Source organism: Macrobrachium nipponense, chromosome 2 (assembly GCF_015104395.2).
Source record: "Macrobrachium nipponense isolate FS-2020 chromosome 2, ASM1510439v2, whole genome shotgun sequence".
NCBI lineage: Eukaryota > Metazoa > Arthropoda > Malacostraca > Decapoda > Palaemonidae > Macrobrachium > Macrobrachium nipponense.
In genome coordinates this window covers 168,004,629-168,020,252 of record NC_087201.1, presented here as the reverse complement: position 1 = coordinate 168,020,252, position 15,624 = coordinate 168,004,629, and the positions used below count along the sequence as shown (strand labels likewise).

The 15,624-nt window shown below is 37.2% G+C and overlaps 1 protein-coding gene across 1 annotated transcript in view; it reads right to left on the bottom strand.

Annotated features, from left to right (window-relative positions):
• Positions 1-3,588, bottom strand: part of LOC135221116 (WASH complex subunit 5-like) — a 62,819-nt gene extending 59,231 nt beyond the window's left edge. The window contains 4 exon segments of the mRNA XM_064258931.1: positions 185-376; positions 673-775; positions 1,298-1,425; positions 3,453-3,588. Of these exon segments, the coding sequence (XP_064115001.1) occupies positions 185-376; positions 673-775; positions 1,298-1,416 (414 nt within the window). The 5' untranslated portion in view covers positions 1,417-1,425; positions 3,453-3,588.
• Between the last annotated feature and the right edge of the window lie 12,036 nt (positions 3,589-15,624).

Below are 15,624 nucleotides of genomic sequence, written 5' to 3'. Positions count from 1 at the left end.
CAATGCCTATGCAACATGAACTACAAGGCAAGATGTATATCCACATTAATATTGACAATTTAATTTTAAAAATTCTTGAGAACTACCACGTAGTATATTCTACCATATCAACATTAATTCACAAACTTATAAATACTTTTCTGCTAGGGAAAAGTACTCAACAAAACCCCTTATTTATACATACCATGAGTTGCTTCCCATCCTCATCTGTAAACACATTTTCTAGAGTTCTCTGAATATAAAGACCTTCATTTAAGTCCTGTAGATAAGTGTTAAGCTCTGTGACATATCGATGGATGCTCTCAAATGCAGAGTATATCCTTCCTGTAATACTGGAATGACTTTCCCTAATTTCATCATCTATATCAGAAAGTACCTGCAAGATGAAACAGTTCAGAGGTTATGAGAATATTAAGAGTCAATACCTTCCGTATGAAAGAACAGCTTATCAAAGGTCTACCAAAGGAAAAATTTTGACTGTATTGCAGAAATTTGTGCAAAAAACCAACGAAAAAAACATTTACTGTTTGAACTCAACATTAGTTTCTTATTTTGGATTAAAGTTCACCGGAGAGATGCTACTGAGCAAAGATAGGCCACAAAATCTTTGGCAAGATGTAAAGTAAAAATAAACTTAGGCCAGATGTCAAGTAAAAACAATAGTCTACCAACCTGTGAATCTTCTATTTTCTTATTAAAACCTTCTGGTGCTTTGAAGTACGTAAAATCAAGTACAACATCTCCATACTTCTGCTGCTCAGCTTTTGTTTCTAATCTGAAATCAAAGAAATTTTTTTTTTTCACTAAAGCAATCCTCAGTAGTACTACAGTGGACCCCCCGTATTCGCGTTCTCCGGATTCGCGGACTCACACATTCGCGGATTTCTCTCGGGAATGTTTCCCCGCATTATTCGCGGAAAAATCGCGCATTCGCGGTATTTTTCTATGAGAAATATCCACAAATTCCTGGTTTTTGTGATCAATTTCATCATAAAATGCACTTTTTGTGATAAAACCATTAAAAAAACGAAGTATGAAAATTTTTAGTGGTTTTTCTTAAGTTTTAACTAACAAAATAGGCTGTTTTTAGCGCTTTTATAGGGGTTCCAAACATTCGCGGATTCTAACTATTCACGGGGGGTCTGGTACGCATCCCCCGCGAATACGGGGGGAACACTGTATTTATCTATATGATACATAACAATAAGTTCTTTAGCAATTAAAATTTCGTTAACATCAAACAGAAGAACACATAGCTGTAAAAATCCTACTTTAAAAAGCCTAAATAAATTATTACCTGAAAACTTGTGGAACATATCCAGACAACCTGAGTAGTTCGGCAATAATTGAATTACCTCTTGCAACTAAGCGGAGTAAAACTTGCCCACAAAGGTTATTTTCTGCCAAAAGATTCATTCTTCTTTTCTGAAAATAAAAGAGAATTGCTTTGACTCATACCAACAGACCACATTTGGAAACCTTTTCCCATAAGGTTATAAAGAATACATTTAATTTGATATAATCATAGTTTTAATAGTATCAACAATGATTCAAAGAAGAAAAAATTAATAAAAACCGTATGGAAGAAACAAATGTTGAAAAGAAGACAAATGCATGTCTTGTGACATGCTTTTGAATGCTCAGTATGGGCACTAAGCAATTATCTATACTTTGAGACTGAGAGTGGATATTTGTCCACCAGTCTCTTTCCTAGACATCTTCCCTTCCTACCTGATTTCAGCAAAAATGAAGAGAGGTATTTCTTCAATTAATGTATAAAGAATACATTAAGTTTTATAGTGCAAACTGATGAAAGTAAGGACACTGAAGTTGTCTAGCCTTCAATTATCATTTAACAGGTAATATTTGCATGGATTTGATAGTAAATGTACAATGAGTGAAGTAGGAAAGATATTTTTCTATTGGTGTTTGGTGAGATCTAGTATATATTCAGTATGAATCACAATGATTAAACCAAGAGGCTTAAAATATACAGTATCTGTAAGGCACTGCCATACTTTCTAGTAATGGATGAAAGAGCCCTGGGAGCTTGGTAGTTTTCAGCAACTTTGTCTAGGATACAGAAAGCCAGGCAGGAAATGGCTTGTTTGATAAGAGAAGGCAAGGTTAGGGTGAGGTCTTGTATTTTACTCTTGATGTCAGGCACATTATCCTCTGACTTAGACTAACCTACAGCATTCCAAGCCACTAAGCCTAGATGCAAAAACCCATGATAGTGTAGAACCCGAGATAAAGTAACACCTCGGGACCTAAGTTAGGTTAGGATGCATCCCGCATTATACGAAAGGTTTATGACTTACAAGTCTCTTGATTAGGTTAGGCAAGGTATGAGACAGCCCATAACAAGTAGGATTTAGTGCTCTAGGTTAGGTTAGGTTAGGCTAGGATTTGGATGAATTCCTCTGGCCTAATTTTTAATTTTCATATTCTTCCACCAAAAATCTCAGGTTTGCCAATGTGGTCCCCATACAGGTAACACTGCAGATTACTACTGCAGCCTGGTTGCCGTGTCTTTTGTTAGTTTTTTATGATAGGGTAAATGACCGAGCAGCAACATAGCGGCCACCTCATTCAGAATGTGGCCACCAAAAAGTACAGTACTGGAATTCGCTGCCAAGAGCAACAGTCAAGAGTTGTGGCCTGTCCAGGCAGCACAACATGACCTCTATAGGGTACATGATCCAATGTCCCCCTGGCGACCACCTGGATGGTAGTGTGATCACCTTCCCAAAAATAACTTCAACACTATCCGTAACCCAGGATAGACATCAGTCATGAGCCAGTGCCTGTGGAAGCAACACTGCAAGACCTCTACTTTCCTCTCGAAGTGAGTGTTAAAATTATATTTTAGGAGGTTGGTCGCCAGGAGGCCATTCGATCATTTACCCTACTCCTCTCGAATTAAGTGTTTTCTCCTAAATTATGAAATCAAGGCATAATTCAAGTGCTTTTTCGGGAAGTGGCCGCGTTCTGGAATAGGTGGCTGCTATGTTGCTGCTCGGTCATTTACCCTATTTATTGTCTTTTGTTTATGTTTTTCCATTCATAATTAAGGGGAGTGGTATTAAATATAGGGCCAATTTGCACCTAAATTATTAATCACCGAACAAGAGAGTTGCAACAGTAGTCTGCAGTTTAAGACCCCTAACGTGTACGTGTACCATACGGGTAGGGTTGTTACCCAGTCTACGTTAATGGAACAAGTAGGCTAGTACCTAGGTGTTATTTACAAATACATTCGTCTAAATACCAAAACATTAAAACAGTAATGCACATTTAAACGAAAATTGAAGGCATTATATTACATTCTATTATTTTGTAACAATTTCTTCCACAAACAGGAGGCTGAAGAGGTCTCCATTAAGATGGACGAGCAATTTAACTTATCTACACTTTAATTAAAAGATTTAACTGCTGCAATTCCGACTTACTACTCCATCCAGATCTGTTGCTATCACTGCTGACAAATACGCCCAATTACTGCTGCAAAATACGCCCAATTGCTGTTGACAAATATACGCCCACTTGACAAGTCACCTGATCTTACTACGAGGGCTTCCAGGTTTGTTTACATTCTGCGACACCGAGAAACTTTGAGTAATATCTCTCAATTTTAGTAGTTAAACTCATTAAATATTCTTTAAAAAGTTTAAATTATACGCAATAAAAAGTTATTTACTTTAAATATGAAGTATTTAGATAATACTAATGTTAGTATATGGGAAAATAATCAATATGATGTTCCTCAGATATATGAACCTCCACTCAAAGTTGCAGGTGTCTCATAATTATGATAACCATTATCATAGCTGAATTGCTACTGTCAGCTTACCATTAATTTTTACCAGACATGAGTTTTCTTCCTAGGATATAATTGATAGACATCTTAACGAAAAGTGGGAACAATTATTGTATATTTTTCCCTTCATAACTAAATATAATTGAAAATGATAGTACACACACACACACACGCACACATACACGCACGCTATATATATATATATATATATATATATATATATATAGATATATATATATATATATATATATATATATATATATATATATATATATATATAGCAGGTGAAAAGGCAAAACAGCTCAATACATGGGTTGCTTTATTGTTGCTAACGTTTCAAGACTATGGTCTCATTGTCAAGGCTATAAAAAACAAAAATACATAAATTACAAACTTGTCCAGCAAGATTAACATAAATTTTTACATACGAATAAGCACGAGAAAAAAAAATAAATATACGTATATAGAAATTTTAATAAAAATCAAATAATAAAAATTTCTATTATACGTATTTTTTTTCTCGTCTTATTCATATGTAAAAATTTATGTTAATCTTGCTGGACAAGTTTGTAATTTATGTATTTTTGTTTTTTATAGCCTTGACAATGAGACCATAGTCTTGAAACGTTGGCAACAATAAAGCAACCCATATATTGAGCTGTTTTGCCTTTTCACCTGCTACATGATGGGGACTAGCCTCGACCTCTTATTGGATGATATATTGATATATCTATATATATAATATTTATATATATATATATAGATATATATATATATATATATATATGTGTGTGTGTGTGTGTGTGTGTGTGTGTGTGTGTCTGTGTGTGTCTGTGTGTGTGTGTGTTCTCCAACTAAAAGACATGTAAAGTAAGACAACGAGAAAAACGTGAGTTGTTTTTCAGTACTACAGTAGGCAGCCGAGTAAGGTAGGTTCCTACAAACGAGTACTGTAGGCAGCCGTACTACAGGAGAAAGCCGTAAAGTTGGAGGAGGGGTCTAGCCATGATGCATCTACGCCCGTAGCTATCACTTTGACTCAGTTGTCCACCGTTTGAATTGAAAAAGACTAATCCGGCCCAGTGCTTTGCCTTACGCCAGACGCCTACGAAACCTTCCCAAACGGACTCGTACTCCAGACGAATCCCAGTCTCACCCCATAGCCAAGACCTCCCACCATCGGCCTTGTGTGATCTAGTCGCATCTAATAATTCCTCCCTTTATTGGCAGCAAGGAGATACCAGCTTCCTCTGCCATCATCCCCATTGGCTCACACTACAACGAACGTCAAGTTCATTGACATATTAGATAATGTCCCGGGAAAACTGTATTTTCGATTTAAGCCAACGTCTGTAATCCCAGCTCTCATTCCTAACCAACTTCTCTGTTCTCATTCCTATATCCTTAAAGCACCCCCTGAGTATGCTTTCCCCCAGATTCACATTCCAGTGAATCATGACCCAGTGCAGTGACATAAATATCCCTTTGCTGTGATATAAGTGATTCTAGTTGTTTTCTTGCGTCAAGCTGTTGAGTAAATATTTTTGCTTGCAACCACATACGAAATTTAATAAAGTTTCTCTGTGCTTGCGCCTCAAAGGTAAAGTAAAATCTTTCCAGTATCCCTAGTCTCAGTCGCTGCAACTATGAATATCTTGCAGATGTACCGGCTGTGCTGTTGTGTCTACCTGTGCGTCATTCAACGGTGTTAAGCAGCAACAACTGCAAATAAAAAGTGATCATAGGCGCTGTTATTTGAGTGTTACTTTGTCTCAAGCTGTTCAGTGTCACACCTGTCGAAGGACATCCTGTACCTTAATCTAAGCGTTAACTTTAGAATTAGTTCTAGCTATTTTAGTTAATACATCGTATCTGGTGTGGTACTAGTTAGCGTTTGTAACCCTGTTTAACGTAGCCTGCAGTGCCATGGGGTTCAATAGAAGTCCCTGTAATACCCCTTGGATTTTAGTGAAATTATGCTTAATTTTAGTGGACGTATAGAGTTTTCTTTTGAACCAAATTTTGGTAGTTATTATATCTTTCACAGTGCTAAATTGACTGCTTTCTGTCCATGTCACCTCTTTTTCGTTGGGCCAACGTAGTCACTGATTCTATTATCCTGCTGCAAAGACTTCCTAATTGAGCCAAGTCATTGATCTAGTCAATCAATTGAAACCTTAACACTTGGACCCAACGAGATTGCGGCTGGCACGAGATACACACACACACACACACACACACACACACACACACACACACACACACACACACACACATATATATATATATATAATTACCAAACTAAAGGAGAAATGATAAAGTAAGATGTGATTAAGACAAGACTGGCTGATGAGAAAGGAGAGCAAAGTTTTATATTCAAAGTTCAGAGAAGTAGAAAAGAAACAACGACTTTGGAGGACTAAATAAATCTAAGTTTATTAAACTCATTAACTGGCATCGTTAAACTCTTGATTCTTACAGAACATGAAGATGGAAATATGTTCGTAGCATTGTACAAGAGACTAAATAAAGTGATAAGAAAATGTGGTTTATTCTGACACTAGTTCAAACGGTTACCATCATTTGAATTTCACACAACTGCTTTCAGCCTTTTTCTTTCACGTTTTTTTTGGAAAGCAGCATGACGCTGTAAAATGTCCATTAAGGTTCTTATACATTAGTTTCCATCTCCTTTTAGTTGCAGTAATGAATTTGGACCTTTCTGTACGGATGCAATAAGGGTCATTTTTTTTAACTCTGTAGTTTCGGCTCTCTCCTGCCGACATAACAAATCCGTCTCATGCTCTGCCTCTCGCTTTCTCCTTCAAATTTGGTTGTATACCTGTGTAATAGCTCCTCGTTGGACGAATGGTTTACGTGCTTACCCACCGATTCGATAGTCGCGAGTTTGATTCTCTGCTCTGCCAACGCGGAATCAGAGGAACTTGTTTCTGGTGATTAGGAATTCATTTCTCGATATAATGTGGTTCGGTTCCCACAATAAGCTGTAGCTGTAGCTAGGTAACCAATTGGTTCATAGCCACGTAAAATTATCTAATCCTTCGTGCCAACCCTAGGAGAGCTGTTAATCAGCTCAGTGGTCTGGTTAAACTAAGATATACTTTACTTAATACTTTTATTTTAAGAAGCAGGCCTTCTTGCCGCCCCCTTTTACTTATTTGCTTCTTTTCTGCCTTGAGAAGTACGTTAGATTAAGAGAGCTTCTTGACGACGCCAATTGTCGTCATAATTGATTTCTGTTTTGCCTGCAGCTGCACAAACCGACAACCTACTGATTTTAATTAAGATATTGGTCCCCAGAGGTGGACAAAGGATGTTTACGAAGACTTTAGGTGAAACAATATGATTTTCACTTTCTACAGAAAGAATCGAGTTGTCTTCTTCTTCTTCTTCTTGAATAGAGCCCTTTTAAGTCAATATGTACTTTCCCCGGTCTGCCTACACGTATTTTAAAGGAATTTCCAAAAACTTCACAACTTTTTGCTGAATCAAATGGTATTTCAACTGAGTTAACAAGAGCCTACCTTGCTGCTGTTTGCTAAATCAAATGATATATCAATTTCAACAGACTCTCAGAAATCTGACTTTGTTTTCCGAGTCAAATGGTAAATCAAAAGAGTTAGCGAAGACTTAGGCATTTGTTTACTGAATTCTTCTTCACTCTCTTTTCTACCATGCCAGTGCTGTCATCCAAAAGCGAATACGACATAGATGTAAGAACTGTCAGTATTTTGCCCAATTATTATCATTATTATATTATTACTAGCAAACATATGTACACAGAAATTATGTATGATAAATTCGTAAAGTAACTAAGTCTACGGGCATAACCAGTCCCGTTTCAAGGGCAGAACCAGCTCCGTTTCAGGGAATCCCTTCTCACCCCCACCTCCTAAGGAGCGGGGAGCGGGGTAGGTAGGATGAAACCCCATTATAAATCATCTTAAGGGTCCGTACTATAACCCTGCCAAGTTTCATGCCCATCGGATCAGCCATTTGGCCGTGATTGAATGACAGACGGACGGATAGACATAATACCCATTATAGTAAGATTATTATTATTATATTATTATTATTATTATTATTATTATTATTATTATTATTATTATTATTATTATTATTATTATTTTTTTTTTTTTTTTTTTTTTTTTGCTCTATCACAGTCCTCCAATTCGACTGGGTGGTATTTATAGTGTGGGGGTCCGGGTTGCATCCTGCCTCCTTAGGAGTCCATCACTTTTCTTACTATGTGTGCCGTTTCTAGGATCACACTCTTCTGCATGAGGCCCGGAGCTACTCAGCCTCTAGTTTTTCCAGATTCCTTTTCAGGGATCTTGGGATCGTGCCTAGTGCTCCTATGATTATGGGTACGATTTCCACTGGCATATCCCATATCCTTCTTATTTCTATTTTCAGATCTTGATACTTATCCATTTTTTCCCTTTTTTCTCTTTCTCTTCAACTCTGGTGTCCCATGGTATTGCCAGAGTGAAGAGAAAGAGAGGAAAAAAAATGGATAAGTATCAAGATCTGAAAATAGAAATAAGAAGGATATGGGATATTATTATTATTATTATTATTATTATTATTATTATTATTATTATTATTATTATTATTATGAACCCTGTTCATGTGGGACAAGCCCACCAAAGGGGCCGCTGACTTGAAATTCAAACTTCCAAAGAATATTACGGTGTTCATCAGGAAGAAGTTAGAGAAGGTGAAAGGAAACAGAAAGAAGAAGCTTCATTATTAAAAAAAAATAATAAAGAGATAAAAATACATTAAAGTGGAATAAGAATAGTTTGAAGCTCCATTTGCACGACATCCTCAGGGAGAAGGCTAAAAAAAAAAAAGGTTTTAATTCTCTTCTGAGTTATAGAAATATGCTGCCTTCTGCTTCAATTTCACATGACATTTTTTTTCTAGCATTTGAACAACTCTTTATTGCCATCAATACGAGCAGGAATTAATGTTCAATGCGATTACTAAATGACGACAGAAATCGTGAAACGTGAAATAGTACAGGGTTTTGTCAGTGGGAACAATTGGTTTTCAATTATTCATTTTCTCATTTCTGCTAATGGAGGCTCGGAACTGTGAACGGTTTCGGTAAAAAGTGAAAGTTTGATTACAATGTACAGCTACTGTCTGTTCTGTTTGACAATCTCAAATACACTCATCTCCGTATTTGATTGTTTTCATGAATTTTGTAAATAGCAATAAAAGAAATGCCCTTGCAAAAAGTCATAATGGTACACTGATTCAACTCCTGAGCACAATATAGATAGGTCTTACGTAACCAAAGAATTTTATTATCAGGGAAAGCTATAATTTTTTAGACTGAATGAGTCGATTTTTTTTTTTTTACTTTTCTGCAAAAGAAACCTCTTGAGATGACTATTTGTCTGTCCGTACGCACAATTTCTGTCCGGTCTCAAATCTTAAAAACTACTGAGGCTAGAGGGCTGCAAATTGGTATGTTGATCATCCACCCTCCAATCATCAAGCATACCAAATTGCAGCCCTCTAGCATCAGTAGTTTGTATTTTATTCAAGGTTAAATTTAGCCATGATCGTGCTTCTGGCAACGCAACAATACAGGCTACCACGGCCGGCTGAGAGCTTCTTGGGCAGCGGCTCATAAAGATAGGTTCTATTTTCGGTGGCCTTAATTATACGCTGTACAGGAAACTCGATAGAGCCGAAGAAACTTCTGCGCATTTTTGGCACTTGTTTTATTTGTGTGGCTCGCAAAAGTCGTAATTCAGTGACTAAATTGAAGATAATTAAGGTAGATATTACTAATTCAGTGACTAAATTCATGAAGATAATTAAGGTAGATCTTACTGAAAAGAAGAATGTGATTATCAGTGGAAATGATCATCAATTGTTTAAGTACGTGTGATCCGAACTTCTCATTGTTTGCCCCATTGCAAAATTTCCAATTCAGTCATTAAATTCTTGAAGACGATCAAGGCAGCTCTGACGTAAACAAAGACGGTAAATATCAGTGAGAACGACCGTAACTCATTTAACTCTGTATGAGATGAGTTTCAGTGTTTTATTTTCCATTTATGTAAGTACCTAAGACCTTAAAGATGACGTTTCTAGACTCCGTCCTTTTCCTGGTACTAAATGTCACACTACTCTTTTCAACTTGAATTTCCAGATTCTTTTCCCGAGTTTGCGATCTGGTCAAATGTGTAGTAGTGTGATCTCTGAGTATACTGATGTGTTCCTGTATGTATGTATGTTATACACCATGCACCCATATGTATGAAAATAAACATTATCTGTATTGCGTGACTGTATTTGTAACACACATGTAAATAATGTAATTGAAAATACACACAGGCATACACACTTATATATGTGCATATAAATATATATCATGTATATATACTTATACATATTTCTATGTGTATTTATGTGTATAAATACATATATTTATTTTAATTTGCTTTACATATATTCTTGCTTGTTTTATACACACCTGCACACACATATATGTAGATGATTCCCTTAAAGGAAGGAGAGAAAGAGAGAGAGAGAGAGAGAGAGAGAGAGAGAGAGAGAGAGAGAGAGAGAGAGAGAGAGAGAGGAACTTATTAATTGAAACTAAGCTATACTTGGACAAATTAACCTCCAGCTTTGAAGACCCAAATGAAACTCGATCAATGTTTTCTCAAGTGAATTAAATCATGAACTTACGAGTAAAAGAGATGGAAAAAAGCAGCGAAGTGAATAATTGCTTATGCAAATGACTGTGCTGTACCGGCGAAATAAAATGGTAAAACCATTTACAATTAAATGGCAATATCTCAGCGTTGCATCACTTGTTCCGTTAATGATTAAAAGCACTTGCCACAGAGAATCGGAGATATTAACGTCAACTTTACCCTTTCGCTGATCAGCTGACCTGTGACTATTCACCTGTTCACGATTCTAACAAAATATAGGAAAATCATAAAAGCTATTTTATATATATTTTCTGTTCTCTTACGTACTCCATTAACTTCTCGTTATTAATCTATTTTTTCTCCTATAAAGGTCTTTACCAATGATTCAGTCTTGAATTCTATCTTCTAGTCTCATCCCATTTTCTGTTGCCAGTAGTACTAACTACAGCCCTATGACTATACTCTATTTTTTCCATCTGTCCATCCGCCTGTGGTGTTTGCGTATGGTAACACTGCGTCCCAAGCTGTAGATAGTTACGCTATGTGTAAGTTTTAGGTAAATAAAAGGATATCTGGGTGTACATTTGCAACTGGAAAATGTTTTAATAATTTACTGTATGCGAATTACACCGTTAATATTCGAAATAGGATATTGTTATTATTGTTGAATGTAAGCTGAATGTAACTATCTAAAGCCCAGGACGCAGTGTTACCATACGCAAACACCACAGGCGGGTGGACAGATGGAAAAAAACCGAGCATAGTCACCTGTTCATGAGTCTAGCAAATTATAGGAAAATCAATCTAAATCATGGAAGCCATTTTATATATTTTTCTGTTCTCTTACGTACTCCATTAACTTCTCATCATTAATATAATTTTTTTCTCATATAAAGGTCTTTACCAATGATTCAGTCTGGAATTCTATCTTCTAGTCTCATCCCATTTTCTGTTGCCAGTACGAACTCCATCTGAAGGGAGAGCTAGTGATTTTGTCACGTTCAATACCCGAACACCACGAGTCTGTTTTAATTCTCTCGTTTGGGACTTCCAGCTGTTTGTCGTACAAAATCGGCTTCTAAACGGAGGATTTTTTTTTTTAGTTAAATTTCTTCCTCTTCGCATCATCGACAAACCATACTATGGCGTCCTGACCTAACTGAGAGCGCGCCTTATTTCTTTCTTTTTATTCTTGGCAAAGGGCATAGGATCCCATCTTCTGTGACGGGTATATATACTACTTTGGACTCTTCTATTAAAAGAATGAATAAATACCTTCCTTTTCATAGACAGTAATGTTGACAGACTGAAAAATTGGTTCGCTGATTCAACCACGGTTAGGCCTAACTTACCGTCAACATTAGGTTTTTTTTTTTATCTCTATTCAGATTTGGTTAGAGGTTCCTCCCTATTAAATTGACCAAATACTATGATTTAAATCTAAGAAAACACGTGATAATAAACACGGAACATAAAGAATTGCAAAGGCAGTATGAAAATAAATGGAGTTGAAAATGACGGTGATGAAAAGGGTTTAGTATTTATCTCCCCAGGGAAGACGACGAGGGAACACACAGATACTCGTATGATTTCATGGCTTACTATTTGAGCTCATATGACTTTCATATATGACAATCCTCTTCCCCTTCACAGCTTTATTCATTCAAAAACGTTTCTTTCCCGGACGCATTGCGAGTCGTTTTCCCCCCAGTCTAAGAATCCAATCATAGCCCCAACCCTTTTACAACTGCCATTCATCCCGAATTTCTAGCGGCTCCCCCAACCAAACGGGCCGTTTAAAGGTTGCAGTAGAGCGCTCAGCTCTCGGCACATCGAAAGAGCCCCTTATTTCGTCATACCTCTGAGAGCCTCTCCGGCAATAAATGAAAGAATTCCTCGTGTTGACGAACAAGCATAATAAAAGAGAAGAGTTCGAATGCTCTTCTGGTTTCGCCTTCTTTTTTATTTTTTCATTTCAGCGTAATACGATTCTCCCTAACGCTAAAGTAAAGGTTCAGTGGATGCTTGGCGGATATTGAAAAGTCGCTCACATGATTGTTTCATTCAGATATATAATCTCGTCTTCAAAAAATAAACTTGCAACACCGTGGAAACTTCGTCTGCATCGAAGCTGGCTGTTTTCATTAGCAGATTATTGTGGTCAGTTATTACGGTTTCCCTTTTATCATCAAAGGCCTCTGACAAGAGAATCAGATTGCGCAAATAGCTCCTCTTCATAGCTCCTCTCTCGCTTGGGATTTGGTGATGAAACCGTCAAAAGATTGGGCTTGAATCGCAGCAAAACAAGGAGAGAAAATCACTCTGAAATCGTCATATAAATCATCCATGTTTGAGAGAGATGTCGTTCGATGTTTAGTATGTAAATACTCAAATGTTTAATATCCTATAGGTCTATTGAAAAGACTTTACATATCGACCTACATTTACGAACATCAGAAGTGTCTTGTGACGTCTTTTCATGTATATATGTTGGACAATAGCTAAGATTCAATATACAAATAAGAAGCAAATTAGTTAGACCCTTGTGTGTCTGTTGAGAGTGGACTGTCTCGATTCCCCTACGACAATAATTGGGGAAAGGCAATACACCCGTCACGAGATAGAAAGACCTCTCTAGAGGTGAGTAGCGAAGGCTAAATGGACGCCTGTTGAGATGGGCAGGAGAGAAGGACATCGTCAGACTGAACGTTTGTAGTTAGAAGAAGAAGAAGAAGAAGAAGAAGAAGAAGAAGAACTCGGATGGAAATGGGTTCGAGCGAAACAAAAGCTGTTTCGGTCTCCGCCCGACGCTACTCGTTGCCCCTTTGTTTTGACAATACTTCTTCCCTAATGGAGTGAACACTTTGCAGTTTGCTGCAGGAGGAACGATTGTTTTCTTTTCTCTCTTTTGCCTTTCTTCTCTTGGAGGTGGTCTGTTATATTTTTGCCTTGAATTTCGAAAGATCAACGATAACTTTTGTGACAGGGTGTAATTCAACAGATAACAAATAAAGCGTTTATTCTAACCTTTTTAACTACAAATAAAGAGCGGTTGAAAGAATGAGTTAGTCTATACATAAGGGGTGTAAAAGATTCAGACACTCCTAATTAATGTATCCAAAAAACAAACAAAACACGAGTGAAATAACTTGAGACTATCAGCTTTCGAAATGCTGAATAATCCACGTCAGTACTAGTATTTCATTTCGCAACCGTGCCATCAGGAATTGAAAGAGAACTCCAAAATGCTTTTCCTTAGAGCAGTGGAACCTCTGCTGGCGTCCATTCATTCGAGACCGATGAATACATTCCGATCTGCGACTCGTACTACGCCTTTTCTCTCTCTTTCATCTCCGCGTCTGTATTTCGACGGAAATTTAAAAATAACTGTCCCGGGTATACCCGTTCAAAAGCCGAGGCATCAAGATCTCTACTACCCAGTGGGTGGAATAACGTCAATTCATTTTTGGATGTCGGCCTAGTGGGATTCGTCAAGACTGGCAAGGGTGAACATACTTATATTTGAATCCTTAAATTTGTTTTCGACGTCGGCCTAGTGGACTTCAGGTCTGGAAAAGGCAAATGTACATACGGGTACATATTTATGTATTTTTTTAAAAAGATAATCACGAAGTTTATTTTGTATATTAGCTTACTATATATATATATATGTGTGTGTGTGTGTGTGTGTTTGTGTGTCTGTGTATCTGTGTGTACATGTGTCTGTCTTATTTTCAAATCATGACGAGACCGAGAACGTATTCAGCTTAGTTTCTTTACCTATGCAATAACACCTTTACATATCATGCAACTTTTAGCCTGCGTAATTTTGCAAGAATAAAAAAAATCCCGTTATCTGAAAGCCTCTATTTCATATTCGCTTTTCTCTGCTAAAGAGAAAATAATGATAATAAAAAGCTGAGGTAAAGGAGGCAAGAACATTTCATAATGCTGTCATTTTTTTATTGCTATAGATAAAATCAGCGTGACACTGGTACGGACTCTAGCTCCTGAGGTTGAAACCAGTGGAAATGAAGAGAAAAATTGGCCACAGACAGAAGGAATAAAGGATAGACAACACCCTAGACACCTTTTGAACAGAAAGTAGCCATCAGGAAGAATTAAAAGGTTAATAGAAGGAAGTTCTGGTATAGTCAGATTCGGGAAGGAAAGTGAAAGATGAATTCGTTCTTACACGATGGAAAAACCAGGAAATCTCATGAAAAGATTTGGCAGACTTCGATCGTTAAGATTAAGTGTGAGACAGACAATTTGTAGTTTAGATTAAGTCACGAAATATTTAGAAGAAGAAGAAGAAGAAGAAGAAGAAGAAGAAGAAGAAGAAGAAGAAGAAGAAGAAGGAAAGGAACATGAACGCGAAAAGGAAAAGCAACGTAAAGTTGCAGAAATGAATGGAAAAACTCTACGGTACTTGCTACCCATATTTCAGTTACTCGGATGAAGACGCGTACTGTAGGGCTGCTATGTAATTCGCCTGCTGCTACCAAGAAACTCATGCGAAAGACTGAGATACTTAACCATCAAATCAACGGCTCTCAGACGATTAATCCGTTTAATGAGGTCTATCAACATTATAATTGTAAACGGGAATCCACCTCGAACTCATACATCTGTAATACTTCCCTTTTTTTTTTTTTCTCTCTCTCTCCGTCGTTTCTCTGTTTCGCCTAGATGGGAAATGGAGCTACACTTCACCTGAGCTCCCCCTCCCCCCAGCACTCACAGACACAGACACACACACAGACCTTTGCTTGGTGTCCCATTCTCTCGTCACACACAAAGCAGCCCAATTGAGTGACCCACTCAACCGGAAATGAGGTTGCGTGTGCGTGTGTGTTGTCTCTGCTCCGAATTCTGGACTTCGTTTGCGATCATCATTATTTCCAACCTTGTTTCTCTCTGTCCACGTTTTTAATTTGCCGCATTTATAGGCTAATCAAAGCTCTACTTCACATATTTATTTCACAGTAATCCTCTTACTGCACGGGGGAATTCTCTTACTTCTTCCGTTTTCGTCGAATCTAATAAAATCTTTCCATTTTTGGGATGTGGGTCTAGTTTGGTTCGCTCTTCTTTTGT